At 41.6% G+C, this 20,776-nt stretch overlaps 1 protein-coding gene across 1 annotated transcript in view; it reads right to left on the bottom strand.

The window, feature by feature from the left end:
• LOC145353238 (vang-like protein 1) overlaps positions 1 to 19,637 on the bottom strand; it is a 45,734-nt gene extending 26,097 nt beyond the window's left edge. The window contains exons 1-2 of the mRNA XM_080203789.1: positions 19,489 to 19,637; positions 3,062 to 3,332 (exon numbers count right to left, since the gene is read on the bottom strand). Coding sequence (XP_080059915.1) covers positions 3,062 to 3,132 — 71 coding nt within the window. The 5' untranslated portion in view covers positions 3,133 to 3,332; positions 19,489 to 19,637. The remainder of the gene's footprint in view (positions 1 to 3,061; positions 3,333 to 19,488) is intronic.
• Positions 19,638 to 20,776: the final 1,139 nt, after the last annotated feature.

Raw genomic sequence — 20,776 nt, 5'->3', positions numbered from 1 at the left:
GGAGGGCCAAGGTTTAAGGTGAGAGGGGAGAGATACAAAAGGGTCCAGAGGGGCAATTATTTTATACAGAGAGTGGTGAATGTCTGGAACAAGCTCCTAGAGGTTGTAGTACAGGCAGGTACAATTTTGTCTTTTAAAAAGCATTTAGATAGTTACATGGATAAGATGTGTATAGAGGGATAGGGGCCAAACGTGGGCAATTGGGACTAGCTTAGGGGAAAGTTGGGCTGAAAGGTCTGTTTCCACGCTCTAAACCTCTATGACTCTATGATACATCCTGTCCACAAAAGACAGGACTAATCTAATCCAGCTAATTACAGCCTCAGTTTACACGAGATCATCAATGAAGTGCTGGAAAGAACCGTCTCAGTGCTATCAAGCAGCACTTACTCGGTATAACTTCTCACAGTTGCTCAGTTTGGGTTCCGTCAAGAACACAACTCCATTCCACAAGGTTGACCCAAAAATCGGCAAAAGAGCTAAATTCCAGAGATGAAGCAAGAGTGGCAGTCTTTAACATCAAGGCAGCATTCGACCAACTGTGCTGTCAAGAAGGCCTGGCAAAACTGAAGTCAATGGAAATTAAGGAGAAAAATCTCCACTGGTTGAAATCACACTCGAGCACAAAAGTAATATGGTTGTGGTTGTTGGAAACCAATCATCTCTATCCCAGAATCTCACTGTAGGACTTCCTCAGGATAATGTCCAAGGCACAGCCATCTTCAACTGCTTCATCAATGACAATCCCGCCATCATGAGGCTAGAATGAGAATGTCCCCTGATGATTGCATGGTGTTCAGTATCACTCAATTCCTCAGGTTTTGAAGCGGTCTGTATCCACATGCACCAATCTAGTACAAAATTCAGGACTGGGTTAATAAGTGACAAGTTACATTTGTGACACGCAGGTGCCAGGTAATGACGATCTCCAACAAGAGGGATTCTAACCATTTCTCCATAACACTTAACAGCATAAGCATCGCTGAATTCTCACCCTCAATATCCAAGGCCTTGCCACTGGTCAGAAACCTAACTAACCAGGGATCCTGTGGCAAAAGGCTGTAGAATCCCTATAGTGCAGAAGGAGGACACTCGGCCCATTAAGCTTGCACCAACAACAATCCCATCCAGGCCCTATTCCCGTAACGCCACGTATTTACTAATTCCTGTGACACCCCTGGGGCAATTCTGCATGGCCAATCAACCTAACCTGCACATCTTTCTTCCCATGGGTTCCTCCAGGTGCTCCGGTTTCCTCCCACATTCCAATGCTCCACACAGAGAGTCACTCAAGGCCTGAAGTGAACCTGGGTGCCTGACGCTGTGAGGCAGCAGTGCTAACAACTGTGCCACCCTTATGTCAGAAGCTAGAAATTCTGCAGCAAGTAACTCAATTCCTGATTCTCCAAAGCCTATTGTCTATAAGAAAAAAGTCAAGAGCATGGTGGAACACACTCTACTTGCCCAGATGGGCTCAGCTCCAAGAATACTCAAAAAGCTCTACACTGCCCAGGGCAAAGCAACTTGATTATTTGACACCCCATCCACCTTAGATATTCACTCCCTCCACTACACACTCACACATTGCAGCAATTTGCCAAGCCTCCAAATACACACTCCAAACCCGCAACATTTCATACCTAGAAATACAAGGGCAGCAGATGAATTGGAACCATTAGCTACAGGTTTTCCTCTAAACCATTAGCTATCCTGACTTGGAAATATACTGCTGTTTCTTCACTGTCATTTGATCAAAATCCTGGAACTTCTTCCCAACAGCACTGCAGGTGTACCTATAGCACATGGACAACAGCAGATAGCCTGTGACAAAAGCTAACTATGAAACCAAACCATTTCAGCATGCTATTTAACTGACATAACATGTCACATCCTCTATCAATATAAAACATACTTAATATTTCTGCAAGCCAAATTTTCAAATTAGACTCCTATTAGATAGAGAGAAACTTAAAAGAGCCTCTATTACGTATCAAATCAAACTGGCATCTAAAAATACTTGCCCAGTTGTTGGTCAAGCATTCTCAAGCAAGGATGCAGGCTGGAGATTAGCATGACATATTCAGGTCACTGACACTGCTAAGTGCAATGCTTTGTTCATTGTAAAGGTGGGGTATGCCCACAGAGAGAGACGCAACAAGGATCAGTAGTAGCCCTGCCAGTCTAAAAATTCTTTGACATGAGAAGGTAGCTCTCATCATTTGGGAAGGTGTTTGGGTCTAGGGAGAGTTTGGCAGCTTCCTGCCAACCTAGAAATGCAGGATGGTTACTTCTCAGGATCACATTATTGTCCAACACAGTCAGCTCACTCTGATTTGCAATGTGTCAGTAGTCAGGGGCAGGTGACAAAGTGTGGCAGTACTTTTAGAACGATTCATCATCCTGTACCAAAAGAGATATGGCCACAGGAATGTCCAAAATCACCACAGGAATCTCCAGAATCACCACAGCCAAGCAACAAGTTGCGCCAGTTTCACTCCACTCGGAGGTACAGCATTACATTAGGTAGAAAAAAAAACATACAATACATCGCCACTAAGAGGAAGTAACCAAGAAACAAACAATATCGTAAGTACAGAGTAATCAGAGAAGGAGCATATCAACAAAGCGCAGAGTGCAAATGAAAAGACAAGTGAATTTTCTGCACATGGAAGGAGTCATGGCAGCAGTCCACCAAGATACACAAGTTTACATGTTTTGTGGCCTTTCTGATATTGGGGAATGGATTTGTGCAGGGAGACAAATTGCGCATTTCTTTAAATTGTTATTCATTTTCTGCAAGATCTTTATTGCATTTACATTTCTAAAACAAGTTTCAAGTGTTCAAACAGGATCGGAATGTTACATTACTAAATTTACAGTGAATATCTCCCAGTATAAATTATTGGAGCGGAAAATCTAGTCACTGGACTTTGAAATAAGAGCTCTTTCCCTTCCTTCCAACGTTTTTCTAGATGAATCCACATTGGGTCACCTTTTAGTTATGATCCAAGCTGTAATTACCTTAATAATACAAACTATTCCCCCCAAAAAAAGTACCTACCCATGTCTGTGAGAGCTCTTGGAGCGACCCGAATAGTAGGAATAGCCAGAATATGTGGATTCTGTGTCCATTATTGCAGACTGCTTGTTAACTGGAAGATAGATTGATTTCCAATTGTTGATGGATTTTGGTCTGGCTTCCCAGGAGCCAAACAGTGGTTTGTCAACGGTCTTGCCTGGGCCAGTTGGAATGGTCAGTAGATTGGCAGCATGGTTCTTTAACTGGTCTATTTTGAAAACAAATCAGGGGTCTCTCGTGAAGAAACATTAACCTGCAGCAAGAAGATAAATGGAAGTAATACACTTTTCAAGCAGCACATTTCACACTCTACATCAGTGATTATTGCACTGCAGGTGACGCACTTACAAATATTTGATAATTACATACATTTCTCCATGCAATTACTTTTGTAAATTGAAGGTTTAAACCTTACTATTAAATAAGAACACATATATAGTTAAGTCTTCAAGGGCACTGTAGGAAATGTTCTTTGAACAGAAAGCAAATCAGAAAGCACAGACAGGGGTTCCATTTATATCAGAACTACTAACCCTACAGTCTGTTGTACAAGTTTTATGGTTACTGTTTTATTGGAAGTATCCAACATATATATTTGTCAACATGTTTACACTAGACTGAAGTAAATATTCAACTGAATAACCAAATCTCACTTCCACGATTGCAGAACCCAAAAACGTAGTGGCATGTTTATATTGTATTATGTTTATACTACCAGTCCAAAACCTCATTTGCACATTACTTCCAGCAAGGTAGTCCCACATTTTTAGTGTCAGGAATAATAGGAACTATCCAAGAAACCAATGAACACTGTTTCCACGCATACACACAGCTCCTCGAGCAGTGATTAAAATCTAAATGTTTTGACACGATGTAGGGGAGAATTTAAAACATTTAAATTGACCTCCGTTAAGTTCAAAAAATATTCAGGGCTTCAATGGAACCAGTAAGCACTTTTTAAACTGAGCTTGATTCCATATTGGAATTGCATTGCATGTATTGTCAAAATCAATTTGTTTTTGAGTGACAAGTTACGTATCAAAAACAGCATGTTGCATAGCAGAAAGCAACTGCCAACAAGGCTAAAATACCACATTATGTGGTTATGAACGTGTATCTCATTGTAATGTTACAGCAATAAGTAACTATATGCTATATAAAATTCACGGCCCGAATTAACGGCAAGAACATTATAACTATAACTTTGATTGCACAAACAGAAAAGTAGTCAGTTACATTAATCAGTAGAGGTTTATTGCTTAGTTTCAGTGACTTGAATATTTTATTATTTTTGATAGAAACCTCTTTGACTAACTGGTAGATTTAAATATCCACATATAGCTGCATCACAGAAAATTCTAAGTATGAATATTAGAAAGGAGAAATAAAGTTTGTTGCCATCGACAGTTAAAGGACATCAAGTTATAACACATTAGAGCAAATATGTTGGACTACCAACTTAAGCACAATCCAAAGACTTCACGGCTATATATGGCACAAGGCTAAATTTATTCATAATACTGATTAAATCAAATCAGCAATAATATTTTGATTTAAGTACACAGAGATTTATTCAGACAGGCAATTTTATTTTAATAGCTGCCACGACAGTAACCAAACCAATATACCAAGACAGAAACAGAGTGCTATCCCGCATCAAATTATAATTTCAATGTTATATAGTTATTCTTTATGGCTTTAGCAATGGGTAACCTAATAACTGGGCTTTGTTGAAGACAATATCACTATATTTATTTACAAATGCCTCAACTGGTACTTTATTAATCAGTGCTCGCTGCATGTTTTACAGTTAATTGGACTGTATAAGAAATATTCTTGGACTTGTGGATTGATTTTTTTTTTAAATTAAGATTTGTAGCAGCAGCAATGATAACCTCTACATGTTTTTCAACGGGATTTTTCCTGCTCAACAAAGAATAGTTGGGACTTGCTCAACAAAGGATAAGCAACAAAAATGTCAAAACACTTGCCGTACTTCAGTGAAGTCTCCTAAATTTAAAGCAATTGAGTTTTTAATGGAATTTGTTCTCACACAAAATCTTTGGAACTTGTATGCTGACTCAAAAGTAAAATCTGTAAAGTCAGATTCTTTAAACAAAAATGAGATCTAAGTATTAGTATAATGCTTAAGAAAAATGCTTACAACTTCAGGAGGTCCCAAAACACTTCACTGCTAATGGAAGCATTTTGGAACGTAATTACCTTTGTAATGCTTCTGCTCTGGCTTCCTGCTAGCTGATATTATAAAGAGTTCCCTTGGTACTGTCCACTGTTTGCCAAACATGCTGCCCTCCTCTCAAACAATGCGTCCTTAATTTCTCCGTCCTCACAAAACTTATTTTCAACCCCCTCTTCTCTCTCCTAAACAGAGAATCTGCTGCAATGGCTTTTCTTCTCTCCCCTGCACCTTTATCCCTCAATTACAACGGGATCTATCCTTGGCTCTCAACTATTTCTCATCTGCAGTTACCCATCAATATCATCCCAAAACGTGTCAGGCTCCACACATGCATACTGATGATACCCAGCTATGCCTCACTATCACCTTTCCTGGTCAATGTATGCTGTTACTGTCAGGAAAAATGGTGGCAGTCAATGTAAACAAAGCAAGATCCGACAAACAGCAATGATGTAAATAACTAGATAATCTATAATAATGTTGATTGAGGAATAGACTTGTGATTAACAATATTCTACTTTAATATTAATTTCAAAATGCATCCTCTGTATATCTGTTGTGTTCCAAAAATGTAAAGAATCTGCAGAAAGTCATTCAATAATTATTGAACTGTGAGAGATTAGTGTCACCACTCAGAATGACAGATTCTCTGATATCTTCTCTCTAGGAAACCACAGTTGAGATTGTGAACTCATTCTGGAGTCCTCATGCATCAGTTGCTGAAAGGAGGGAGAAAAGAAGGCGAATGATACGTTGGCCTTCAGAGCGAGAAGATTTGAGTATAGGGATCGGGATGTTTGCTGCAATTGGAGAGGGCACCGGTGAGGCCACACCTGGAGTAGTGCGTGCAGTTTCTTGTCCTTATCTGAGGAAGGATGGCCTTGCTATAGAGGAAGTACAGCGAAGGTGTATCAGGCTGATTTCTGGGATGACAGGTCTGTTACATGAGCAGCAACTAAGTTGGTTAGGTTTATATTCACTGGAGTTTAGAAGAGTGAAAAGGGATTTTATAGAAACTTATGTAATTCTTTCTAAATCTACTCTGTTAGTGTTCCCTGTAGTGGGAGAGTTCAGAACTTGGGGTCATAGTTCTAAAAGATTTACCCCTTTATCCTCAAACTGAAAAGAGAAATTTCTTAACCCAGAGGGTGGTGATTGTAGAATTCACTACCACAGAATGTACTTGAGGCCAAAACATTGTCTGATTTCAAGAAGAAATTAGATATAGCTCTTGGAGCTAAAGGGATTGGGGGGGGGGGGGGGTGCGGTGGGGAGGGAAATCAGGATATTAAATTTGAGGATCACTCATGATGAAACTGAATGGCGGAGCATGCTTGAAGGGCCGAATGGCCTACTCCTGCTTCTAGTTTCTATATTTCTATTCTACTGTTCAATGGCATAGTTCGTCACTGAATTTGTCACAATGCCACCGAAGTCCAATTTTTCCTTTTCAAATGTTATTGGTTTTCTTGTGATGAACTTCTTGTGTGATCAAGCCCAAGATTGGATGCAATGCCTCATCTTGTCAGTTTGGATCTTGTATGTCCCTCTTATGGGGTCCTCGAATCGGATTCGATTGGATTTTGATTTTGGTTTTCAGAGGAAGCAAGGAATGGATTTGGGTTATCCCAGTCCATTTTGAGCATTGATTTTGTAACTTTAAGGATGGAATAAAACTCGATACTTCGTCCCAACTTCAGAGATCACCCTTGATTGTATCATTGTGAATATTTCTATCTACCACAATTTATCTGAATGTTAGTGATGTACTGCTGCTTATTTTCAGTGCAGATACAATATTTCTTTAAATAATTCATCTCAGCTAAGCATTATTTTATGGAATACCTTTTCATTCTCTAAATATCTCAGTACCAGCTGAGAATTTGGTGACATGAAATAAGTTAGTGCCTGTCAAATGGCCATTAATTATAAGTAACTTAAAATTCAACTGAACCACTGATACTGCAACATTATTTGTTATGTTTGTGAAATTAGCAATGACAAATTTAGACTTTCAGTTCACAGAAAGCTAAGGGAGGGTGTATGAATAGTGGTGACTTGGTTACTTCTCATACAAGAGATTTGCAACCAGGTTTAGGTTTCATGCAGTATTAGCAATTCTTTCCCATCCACATTCTAAAAATCACTTTTCCAAAAGTCACTGTACATTAAATGCATCCACTGCAATGAGCTCCCAAAAGAAATGCAGTGGCTAATAAATCAATGGCCAATGTTATTTCTATTCAAGTGCCGGTAACATTAGCAACAAACTCATTCAGCACATTCTCTCCAATCTCCCCCATTCTAATTTGTAGCTGGGGTAACTGAGGTGGGAGGGCCAGTCTGAGTTCAATAAAGCTTTTGTCAAAGATGCTTTCGGCTTTGTCTATTTTCAGAACAACTGATATTCCAATCACAGAAAGCATTAGCTGGGTCCATGTTAGCAACAGACACATTAAATGATTTGCAGAAAACTTTTCACCAAAGTACTGCCTCTTGTTTCAGATATGGGGATCGAAATCTGTGAACTCTAAAACTGACCTTCAGCCTCCTGACAATAGACATGCTCCAGGAAATCCATCAGCATATTGGACAGAGGCTAGCTGGTTTAGGATCTCCTCTTGAATTATGATCTTCATTATTCAACCCCATACCCGGGATGGATTTGACAATCACAATGCAATTTCACTAGTATTAATAAATATATTCATCAATTTGATGTCTGAATACTCCCAAAGCATTAAACAGAAATATGCGCAATGAATGAATAGATTTTTTAAATCTCACATTCAGATTGGGATTCATAAAGCACAGAATAAGATCACGCACCAAATTTTAAGCATGAAAGACTTGGAAAGAAAAACCCATCAAACCCAACGGAATATTTTTGAGGACATGTAAGGAAGTCACTGAACTACATCAGCAAAAATCCAAGAACAATGTTTTGGACTAAGACATTTGCTGAAAACCTCTGACCTCATCCATGGCTGGGATTCTCCAATGCCTCTGCAGTGAATGGAGTCTTGGCTGTGTGCCAAATTCTCCATTTTCACTGCCAGTGGGTTAGCCATGAATGAGATCAGAGCAGAGAATTATGTTGCAAATGGTTAACTGTGTAGAAAATGGGTTTATAAAAGTAACATTTCAAATTCTTTTGTCCAACAAAATGCTCAGAATAAAAAGTTATGTGGAATTTTCACGATGTTACACAAGGCAAAATATTTCTGGAATGCTCGCCCTCAACATTACTGAGTTTGCTATCTATCTATAATTTATGTAATAAGATCCTATTTTCATTATAATGCACATTTTGATAAACAATGCAAGCCTAGAGCTGAAAATTTGTTTCATGTGGGAGACTATGACTAAGGGGCAAGCATAAAAATAAAGACAGCGATGAGGAGAATTATTCTCCGAGGGTCATTAGTTTGGGGAGTTCTCTTTTGCAGAAAGCAGGGGAGGCTAAGACACTGAATTTATTCAATGTTCAATAGGACCGCCTTTTGAGACAACAAAGCAGCCAAGGGTTTGGGGGCAGATGGGAATATGGAGCTAAGACCACAATCAGACCTGTTTCTTATCGAATGGAGCAGCATGCTCGATGGACCAAAGTGGCCTTCTCTTGCTTCTAAATCCGATGCTTCCATTATAATGGGGAAAAAAATTAACTCCACTTCAGAAACCAGGGTTTTTAAAATCAGTTGTTCATAAATCCAATACTAAATAAATATGGTTACAAGTTTCTCATTTCACAGACTACTGGAAGACTAATGCAAGCTTGAATTTGAGATTTTACATAAATTGCAGAAGAATCCTTACACTTCGCATTTATAGTATTTAGTTTTGAATCTTCTACCATGATAAACTTCAGATACAATGAAAATTATATTGCATCACCAAACAGTTAAATCTAACTGCAATATGAGTGTGTATAATGATACAAGAATCAACCAGCTCCCCTGGAAAAAAAAATCAGATTCAATATTATTTATTGCAAGAAGAAATATAAACTATTTAATCTAACAAATTTTATTTGAAATACACATTTTATTGCAAAGGACAGTATCAATTAAAGCAATTTCATACAGCCGATATGAAAGAATTGTAGATGGCAGGGTGATTTGCTGTTCTGAAACTAAATGAGTGTATGGGTTTTGATTCCAGACAACAGCATCTAGTCATTCGAAAAATGTATTATCTGGCAACTGTCCACTCTCTCAAATATTTAACTATTGCTTCCTTACGATATTCCACACGATCTGCCTTAATGCATAATGTATTCCACATGTCCACTATTTTGAAATATAATTAGATCTATAATGTGCAACTTCCCTCTTCCAAATTTAAGCTGGTTTCTCTTGCTTCTAGACAGTGCAGCAGTGGAAATAATATCTTGTTACACTATTTAGAAATTACATACATTGCGGTATCTATAATCTGGAGGACCTTGATAATTTCCCCCAGGCCTTCTCTTCAGTGTCAACAAATACAAGGTCTTCAACTTTTATCAATTGGATGCCTTAAGTTAGGTACCAGCTTTTTGGATTTTTCTACACCATCTCCCATGCCTTGAAATCGTTGCTATAAATTTGCAATCAGACTTATTAGAATGTAAGAAAAAGGAGCTGGGGCAGTTATTGGCTTGCTGAGCCTGATCAATGATTCAGCAAGATCACGGCAGAGTTTCCAACAAAACTCCTCCCAAATCCCTTTATTCTCTTTGTACACAAAAACCAGGGTAAATCCAACCCAGCCGATTACTGCCCCATCAGTCTACTCTTGATCATCAGTAAAATATTGGAAACGGTCATCAACAGTGCAATCAAACAGTACAAGTTTAGCAATAGCCTGCTCACTGATGCTCAGTTTGGGTTCTGCCAGGGTCAACTCGTGACCTCGTTACAGCCTTGGTTCAAATTCCAGACTGAGTTAAGAATGATCATCCTTGGTGCCAAGTATGACCAAGTGTGGCACCATGGAGCCCCAGCAAAACTGGAGTCAATGGAAAACAGGAGGAAAACCCCCTGCTGCTTGGAGTCATACCTGGCATAAAGAAAGATGGTTCTGGTGATTGGAGGACAATCATCTCAGTTCTAGGACATCACTGAAGGAGTTCCTGAGCCTAGTGTCCCAAGCCCAACAATGTGCAGCTGCTTCATCAATAACTTTCCTTCCGTCATAAGGTTAGAAGTGGGGATGTTCGTTGATGATTGCACAATGTTCAGTATCAATCATGACTCTCCAGATACTGGAGCAGTCAATATCCAAATAAAGCAAGACTGTGACAATATTCAGTCTTGGGCTAACAAGAAGCAAGTAACATTCACACAAGTGCAAACAATGGCCATCTCCAACAAGAGAGAATCTAATCATCACCTCTTAACATTGAATGGCATTACATTACTGAACCCCTATCAACATCCTGAGGGTTATAACTGACCAGAAACTAAACTGAACTAGCCATATAATTATGCTGGATACAAGAGTAATTCAGAAATTGGAAATCCTGCGGCAAGTAACTCATCTCCCGACTCTCCCAATTCTGTTCACCATCTATACGGCACAAATCAGAAATCTGATGGGATCTTGCCCTCTTGCCTGGATGAATGCAGCTCCATCAACAGTAAAGAAACAAATCACCATTCAGGACAAAGCAGCCTGTTTGATTGGCACACTTTCCACAAACACTGATTTCCTCTACCTTGATGTTTCAGTGGCAACAATATATACACAATGCACTGCAGGAAGTCAATAAGGTTCCTTAGGAAAGGCGTTCCAAACCCACAACCACTACCATCTAGAAGGACAAGGGTAGCAGAAACATGGGAACTCCATGACCTGTAAGTTTTCCTCCGAGTCACTCACCATCCTGACTCGGAAATATATTACTGTTCCTTCACTGTCACTGGGTCAAAAACCTGAAATTCCTTTCCCACAGCACTGTGTTTGCTCTAACACCTCAGGAACTGTAGAGGTTCAAAAATGCAGCTCACAGCCACCATCTCAAGAGCAATAAATGATAACCTAACCAGCAATGACCACATTCTGTAACTTTTTAAACTCCCACTTCAGAACGTAGTAGCAGTAAATTCGACCTGCTGAACCAATTCTGATTTCTTCGTACCCAACCAGTGATGCCTTGTCATGCTCACACAACTGCACTGACAAACAGCCTTTGATGGTTCTGATTTAGTCAATATTTATGACTGACTGTGTGGAGTTTGCACATTCTCCGTGTGTCTGCATAGGTTCCCTCCCACAATCCAAAGATGTGCAGATTAGGTGACTGGCCATACTAAATTGCCCCTTTGCATCCAAAGATGTGTAGGTTAGATGGATAAGCCAGTACAGTTCCTGAGGTGTTGGAGCAAACACAGTGCTGTGGGAAAGGAATTTCAGGTTTTTGACCCAGTGACAGTGAAGGAACAGTAATATATTTCCGAGTCAGGATGGTGAGTGACTTGGAGGAGAACTTACAGGTCATGGAGTTCCCATGTTTCTGCTACCCTTGTCCTTCTAGATGGTAGTAGTTGTGGGTTTGGAAGGTCTTTCCTAAGGAACCTTACTGACATATAATAAAGGGATTTGGGAGGAGTTTTGTTGGAAACTCTGCCGTGATCTTGCTGAATCATAGATCAGGCTCAGCAAGCCAATAACTGCCCCAGCTCCTTTTTCTTACATTCTAATAAGTCTGATTGCAAATTTATAGCAAGGATTTCAAGGCATTTCAGAAGTTTGCCTCTTGTTCCGCATCTTATTTTGTGAAGCTTGTTTGACATGATATTAACAATTCAAAAACCTTTGACCTCATTTTGTCTATTGTAGTCATAGATTTTATGCCTTTCATGTAAAAGCAAATCCAGTAACCTAAAGTTTAACACATCAGTCAGAGAATCCCTACAGTCAGAATGAGGCCAGTCAATCGAGTTGGTGCCAATTCTCTGAAACAGCATCTTACGCAGGCCCCCGATCTCACACTCTATTCCCACAATCCTATGTATTTTACTGTGGCTTATCCATCTAACCTACACATCTTTGGATGCAAAGGCGCAATTCAGTATGGCCAGTCACCTAATCTGCACATCTTTGGATTGTGGGAGGGAACCTATGCAGACACACGGAGAATGTGCAAACTCCACACAGACAGTCATCCAAGTTTGAAATCAAACCTTGGTCCCTGGCACTGAGACAGCAGTGCTAACCCATTGTATATATTAAAACAGAGCAGGAACCAGAGGAATGGTACTTCCAGTAACTAATAATCCTCTTAAATCAGTCAATCAGATAATCTGTTCATTAGGTCTTCATGTCATCAATGATGTTCAAGATAAACGGATGAACTTACTGGTCCACCATAATCTTAGGCCAGCTGTCACCTTGTGTTTAAAAGCATAAATACAGCAGGGTAATTGACACAAAACAGGAGCCTGTCCAAACTCATACCGGATAAGAAACTGAATTTAAAATAGCAAAACTAAAATTGTGCCAAATCTTGATTTTTAAAACAGTTGTTTGTTGTTCACATTATTATGCAAACCATTCAGAGTAGCAGAAACAAATGCTTACATTTCACTTGAAGTTTTGTAAAATACTACACATCAGAATGAAATTAATTCTTAAAAACACTTTCTTCTCACTTATACATAACAAATGATTACCAGGAAATAATGATGAATTGACATCAACCTGAAACATTAACACTGTTCTTTCAACAGATAATGTTTGCAGCATTTTCTGTTTTAATTTTATTAATAAGAGATTTCAATATCCACAATCACAATATCCTCAAGAGTGAACCTCCAGCAGCTTACAAACAAAAGATAAAATTACTGCTGTAAAATCACTTATTATAATTGCCCATCTCTATAGATTTTCAAGTCTGTTTTGTCAGTTTGTAGGCCATGACAACAACACTGTAGTTAACATTCCTGAGCTTGGGTGATATTCACAGAAAAGAAATTCTACAATATTCTTACTATAGCCTATAAAGTTGTCACTTATTATGAAGAGGTTTAAGATATATTAAATAATAGATACACAAAGCAGTTACCTTATGCTGGGTTCAAATAATATCAAACTACAGGAATGAAACAAGGTGATCACATAACCACTGTTCAAAGCTCAAAATGTTACTTTATCCAATCTTTTAAAAAATTGATACGAGATATGATTGAACTTGGACTTTTTTCTTTGTTTTTGATCTGTGACGTATACCAGTGGATGGTGTATCAGGCACCAACAATCTATCATGCTGCTCAAGCCATGCAGCTGATGCAAGACATCCACACTGAAGAATAAGTAATATAATGTGACTGTTGGAATTTATTTTGGGGGATAATAAAAAATTAACAGGAAATAATAGGCTCAATTTATGTACATCAAGACTGCCTGAAGAATAGTTCAAAGGCTCAGATAATCGTAAACCTTGTACCTCACCAGCTGACATTCACAAATTACAGCATCATTGTAAGCCTCTAATGTTTTTAATGAGAGACTATGACTGAAATATGAAAAATATCTCCACTTCCCAACAGATGTGTTAAAAATCCTGACACACCCACTGGGAAAAAAAGTGATAAAAGTAGCTTAGAAAAATCTTAGTAAGCTACTATGGTAAATTCCAGCATTTGAAATACAAAACCAAGGCTTCACTGAATGGGACTGGGCCTATGAGCGTACTTACAGGTTCAATTCCACAGGATAAATTATTCAATCACCCCATGTCATTTACTTTGCTTATGCAACATACATTTTTTAAGAATTATGTTTTTGGAGATGGGAACTCACTGAATTACTGTGCAATTTGCAACATCATGGTGAAGGTTTTGAGTAATTTACTTTCAGGTGGCTAGCAATGGCTGGCTGAAAACAGGCATTAGGAATTGAAATTTCTATAACTGACTCAAGCATGACATTCTTTTCCTCTAGGGAAGCATCTAGTCAGCTTGGCTGCTCCAGACAGTGAGAGGTGAGATACCATTTAACACTAAGACTGAAAACCCAAGGTTTCTTTTTGAAAAACAAAAGATATGCTAGCTCAAGATCAAGATAAATTCCAGGTTCTGAAATAATTCAGTGCTCCAGATATGAGAAATACAAAGTCCAAAAATTCTACAGAAAAGCAGAACAGCACAAAAATATTAAATTGCATTAATCACTTTTAGAGAAGCTGGCCAGTATATTAAACCCACATAAGTTGCACCCCCAGAGTTGTATAGTCTTGATGATCTTAACAGTTGCAGTATGCAACACGAGAGGCTTTAATAAAATCACAAATATACACAAAAAAAGGATTTTTTTTAAAGATGCAGAGACTGTTAGGCAATAGTTAACTACAGTGAAACAGCATATTTAAGAATGAGATTTTAATAATTGTTCATCGTATGTGAACATTACTGGCAATGCCAGCATTTGTTGCCCAAACTTAATTGTTTAAGAATCTCTGCAATCCATCTGGTGTAGGTACACCCAGCTGGCGGTTAAGGAGAGTGTCCCATGAATTTGACCCAATGACAAGGAAGCAGTAATATGCTTCCAACTCAGGATGGTGAGAAGTTTAAAGGAGAAATTGCAGCTGGTGGTGCTGCCTTGTTTTTCTTGGTGTTAAGATGTCATAAGTCAGGAAGATGCTGTTGAAGGAGCCCTGGTGAGTTACTGCAGTGCACCTTGTAGATGCTACACAGTGCACTGGTGTGGAGGGATTGAATGTTTAAAGTGGTGGATGGGGTGTCAATCAAGCGGGCTGTTTTGTTCTGGATGGTGTCAAATTCCTTATGTATTGTTGGAGCCACATTCATCCAGGCAAGTGGAGAGTAATCAATTATATTCCTGACTTGTGCCTAGATGGTGGATAGGCTTGAGGGAATCAGATGAGTTACTTGTTCCAGAAGTCGCTGGACAGAATTTTCCCATCCCGCCCGCCATGGGAATTGTAGCGGGAAGGGCACAGACCATGCAACGGTCCACTGACCTCGGTTGGGATGGTCTTGGAGCTAGTGTGGCTGGAAAATCCCATCCCCTGTCTCTGATCTCTTACTGCCACAGTATTACATGGCTATTCAAGTTTCTGGAGAATGGTAAACCCCAGGATCTATGTTCCCTAAACTGGTAATCAAGAAAGTCCCATGCAGGAAATAAATAGCCTCCGCTCAAGTAATGTTTCCTTTAAGATGTGCACATTGTGCTGCCACTGTCAGTTTCGAGACCACAAAGTGCAACAAGCCAGCTGCACATCGCAAACTGAAATTCCTCAGAATGTTGATGGGATTTAGCAATGACAATACCATTGAACATGATAGAAAAATGGCTAGAGTCTCTGGTTGGAGACGGTTATTACCTTGCACTTCAGCCCAGGCTTGAATGTGATCAGCGTCTTGTCTTAACATAAGAACATAAGAAATAGGAGCAGGAGTAGGCCATCTAGCCCTTCAAGCCTGCCCCGCCATTCAATAAGACCGTGGCTGATCTGAAGTGGCTCAGTTCCACTTTCCCGCTTTCTCCCCATAACCCCTTGCCTACCAAAAACCTATCCACCCGCGTCTTAAACATATTTAGCGAGGTAGCCTCCACCACTTCAACGGGCAGAGAATTCCAGAGATTCACCACCCTTTGAGTGAAGAAGTTCCTCCTCAACTCCGTTCTAAACTGCACCCCCCCCCCCTTACCTTGAGGCTGTGCCCTCTAGTCCTGCTGTCTTTTCTGAGCGGGAAGAACCTCTCCACCTCTATCCTATCCAACCCTTTCATCATCTTATACATCTCAATGAGATCTCCCCTCATCCTTCTAAACTCTAACGAGTACAAGCCCAGTCTATTCAGCCTCTCCTCATAGCTCAACCCCCTCAACTCCGGTATCAGCCTAGTGAACCTCCTCTGCACTCCCTCCAAGGGCAAAATATCCTTGCGCAAGTGCGGTGACCAAAACTGCACACAGTACTCCAGCTGCGGCCTCATCAGTGCCCTGTACAGTTGCAGCAAGATCTCCCTACTTTTATATTCAATCCCCCTCGCTATGAAGGGGTCTTAAGTGGACATGGACTGCTTCAGTGTATGAATTAACTGTTCCCACTTCTGACCTTATGATGCAGGGAAAAGATTGTTTGGCATCAGCAGTATCCTGAAGAATCGCTTGAGAAAAGGCTGGGATGATTGTCCTCCGACAAGCACAACCATCATGCTTAATGCTAGATGGGGCGCTTCCCTCTGATTCCTACTGGCTTAAATTTTATTTGGGCTTTTTGCTGCCACAACTGATCAAATTCTGCCTTGGCATCAAGACCAATTACTCTCACTTTACTTCTGGATTCAGGCCATTTGTCAGTGTTTGACCAAGGCTGTAATGAGATCTGGAGCCTAGCTGTCCTGGTGCAACTCAAACTGAATATCAATGAACAGCCTATTGGTGAGTTAAATGCCACTTGAAAGCACTGTTGACAATACTTCCATAAATTTGCTGATGATTGACAGTACACTGATGGGGTGGTAATTGGCTGGATTGGATTTGTCCTGTATTTTGAGGACAGGACATACCTGGGCATTTGCCTGGTATGAGCCAATGCTGTAGTTATATAGCCTGGGATCTGAGTACAGTTAGTTCTGGGGCATAAGTCTTTAGTATTACTACTGAGCTGCTATCGTGATCCAAAGCCTTTGCTATGTCCAATGCACTCGGCTGTTTCCATATATCACATGGAGTGAATTGAACTGTCTGAAAGCTGGCATCAGTGAGGTTGAGGTAAATTATTCATTTGGCATTTTGAACTGAAAGCGGTTGCAAACATTCACAGAAGGAATCGAACCCGGGTCCCTGGCCTTTTCTTTCACAATGATGTGCAACTAGACACCATCAGCATTGATCATGGGATTGTTTGTGGGGCCTCTCCCAGATGTTTGAATGTCCATTACAATTTGCGCAACTGGATGTAGAAGCTTTGACTTGGCCGTTTGAGTGGGGAAATACATGGCAGATGCAGTATAATGTGGAAAACGTGAGGTTGTCCACTTCGGTAGTAGAAACAGGAAGACGGATTATTAACTTGAACGGCCGTAAATTAATAGAGGTGAATACTCTGACCTCGGTGTCCTCATGTGTCAGTCACTAAAAGTAAGTGCATATGTAGATTAGGCAGTAAAGAAGGCAAATGGTTTGTTGACCTTCATAGTGAGAGGATTTGGGTACAGGAACAAGGATGTCTCAACGCAATTATGCAGGACCTTGATGAGGCCACTTGTGGAATATTGTTTGCAGTTTTGGTCTTCATAGCTGAGGAAGTATGTCCTTGCTATAGATGGAGTGCAGAGAAGCTTTACCAGACTGATTCCTGGGATGGCAGAACTAACAGAGTCATAGAGGTTTACAGCATGGAAACAGGCCCTTTGGCCCAACTTGCCTTTTTTAAAAAATCCCTAAACTAATTCCAGTTGCCTGCATTTTGGCCCATATCCCTCCATACATGTGAGCAGAGATTGAGTTGGTTAGGATTATATTCACTGGAGTTTAGAATAATATGGGGGAGGGTGTGTGGATCTCATAGAAACCTATAAAATTCTAACAGGGCTAGGCAGGATAGATACAAGATGTTCCCAATGGTGGGAGTGTTCAGAACCAGGTGTCACAGTCTAAAGACTGAGATTAGCAGAAATGTCTTCACCCAGAGAGTGATAAGCCTGTGAAACTTGCTGCCAAAGACGACAGTTGAGGCCAAAACATTGTATGTTTTCAACATGGAGTCAGACATAGCTCTTGGGATGGAGGTGATCAGGCAACTGAGTTGGATGATCAGCCATTATAATGAATTGAGAAGCAGGCTCAAAGGGCTGAATGGCTTCTTCCTGTTCCTATTTTCTATGTTTTGTTTGTGGGATCGTTTGGCTGTCTATAGCATTCTCCTTCCACTGTTTAACATGCAAGTAGTTGTTCTCTGTTGCAGCTTCACCAAGTTTACAGTGAGAGAGGATGAATGGGTGTGCGGGAAAGGGAGATGAATGGGTGTGCGGGAAAGGGAATTCCTATTTTATGAATGTACATTTTCTTTTACATTTTATCAGAATGACATATTTCTAACTGGTACAAAGAACCATAAGTTTTACCTCATTTGAAACAACTCTACAACTCTGGTGTCACCAACATGGACCAAAGTTGGAAGATATTGAATTCAGGAATCAGAGTTAATAGCTAACCAAACCACACAGAATCATGCAATAGAAGGAGATCGCTGCCTGTGCCAGCTCTCTGTAAGAACTTGCCAAATTTGTCTCATATGATTTCCCCATAGACTTGGATTTTTTTTCCCTTTTTATAAAAATGACATGCCCTTCTCAAGTTAGGGACATCCTTCTGATTGATAGCTTTCCTTGCTGAGGGAGGAAGACAATCTCCTACATACTCCAACCCAGTGATGGGCATCCTTCAGCTTGTCCCCTCACCCCACATTTCCCTGGTGGGGGACATCCTCCAGTCTGTACCAACACATCAATCACACACTCATGAGGAACATCCTCCAATCTGTGTCCCTCTCCCAGTGAAGGACATCCTCAAGACCACTACCCTCCTGCCTCCCCCGTGCTGTGGTGAACATCCTCCAGTCTATACCCATTCCCAGTAATGGACGTCCTCCAGTCTATTATTCATTCCCTCCTCAGGGAGGAACTTCCCCCATCCACCTCAGTGAGGGGCATCCTCCAGTCCATCCCCCCTTTCCCCCATAATTTCCCTTGAATAGCCGCACGTTCAGCTGAATGTTGAGATGAAGCTTTTCTGGGTGATTATTTTACGGGGAGGAAGGCACAAACCCCAGCTAGGGTTTGGCGGGGCGGGGACGCTGGTCTGGCTGCTCCCGGGATGGGATACGGAGGAGTTGGGGGGGGGGGGGTGGTTACAGATTGCAGCCTCTCCCCTCCGCGGGCTGGGCGGACACGGCGGCTGCAGGCGGCAGGGCCAGCTCCGCTGCCCGCGCATTGCTCGGGGGGTGGGAAAGAGAAAGAGAGAGCGCGGGGAGGGGGGCTGGGCCGCGGGCTCAAAGCCTGAGCGCTAGGCCGCAGTGGCGCGGGGCCACCGCCGCCGCCGCCGCCTCTTTCTCCAGCTGGCGGCCCCCCCCCCCCTCCCCCTCCTCCCCCCCCTCCGCCGCCGCCGCCGCCCCGATCCCCCGGGAAGAGACGGTGAAATGGCGGAGAGAAGGGCAGAGTAAAGCGGCGCGCTCACACACACTCACCTGGGCCCGGCTTCCCCTGGAGACGGTCTCGCTGCTCGCCAGCAGCACTCACACAACACCCGGATTCAGGGAGGGGGATCGAGATACAAACCGATCCGAGGGGGAGGGGGGGAGGAAATCGCTCCCGTAAAGATCGCCCACCCCGCCGGCCGCCGTAGGGACTGCACGCATGCGCGCCCGGGAAGGCGAGCCCAGTCACATGAGGGGCGGAGCCAGCTTGATGCACCATCCTACTGCGCCCAGATTCCCAGGATCATCTCCATGCATAATCCCACTACACCCAGATTCCCAGGATCATCTCCACGCATCATCCCACTACACCCAGATTGCCCGGATCAACCTGCTGCTTCACCCCACTGCAGAGTAAGAGGTCTCACAACACCAGATTAAAGTCCAACAGGTTTATTTGTAGCAAACACCACTAGCTTTTGGAACTCGGTGTTCCTTCAACAGGTGGGTGGGAGTTCTGATCATAAACTGGGCATATAAAGACACAAATTCAATTTACATGAATAATGATTGGCATGTGGGTCTTTATAGCTAATCAAGCCTTAAAGGTACAGACAATGTGAGTGAAGAGAGCATCTTTTTAACCTTGTGCTTAATGCTCCGCTCTGAAAGCCAGTTCCAAAAGCTACTGGCGTTTGCTACAAATAAACTTGTTGGACTTTAATCTGGTGTTGTGAGACTTCTTACTGCATTTACCCCAGTCCAAAGCCGGAATCTCCACCACCACCCCACTGCACCCAGATTCCCAGGATCAGCCTGATGCTTCATCCCACTGCACCCAAATTCTCAGGATGCCTGATGGTCCATCCTACCACACCCAAATTCCCAGGATCAGTTCCATGCTCCATCCCACTGCACCCAGTTTCCCAGGATCAGCCCCTTGCTCCATCCCACTGCACCCAGATTCCCAGGATCATTTTGATGCTGCATCCCACTGCACTTTATATCTGCCATAAGCCTCCTTTTTTTCTGCTTATCCACCCTGTATATCTCTTGACGTCCAGAGTTCTCTGGACTTTTTGGTCCCAACTTTTGCCTTTAGAATCATAGAATCCTACATTGCAGAAGGAGGCCATTCTGCCCATCAAACCCACACCAACAACAATCCCACCCACGCCATATCCCTGTAACCCCATGTATTTATTTTGTTAATCCTCCTGACACTAAGGAGCAATTTAGCATGGCTAATCAGCCTAACTCATACCTCTTTGGACTCTGGGAGGAAACCCACACAGACATGGGGAGAACATGCAAACTCCACACAGATCAGCCCCCCCCC

The sequence above is a fragment of the Carcharhinus amblyrhynchos genome, chromosome 15, assembly GCF_965287045.1.
Source record: "Carcharhinus amblyrhynchos chromosome 15, sCarAmb.v2.hapA, whole genome shotgun sequence".
Classification (NCBI taxonomy): domain Eukaryota; kingdom Metazoa; phylum Chordata; class Chondrichthyes; order Carcharhiniformes; family Carcharhinidae; genus Carcharhinus; species Carcharhinus amblyrhynchos.
Note: the sequence above shows the minus strand (reverse complement) of the source record. Positions and strands in the feature narration are given on the sequence as shown.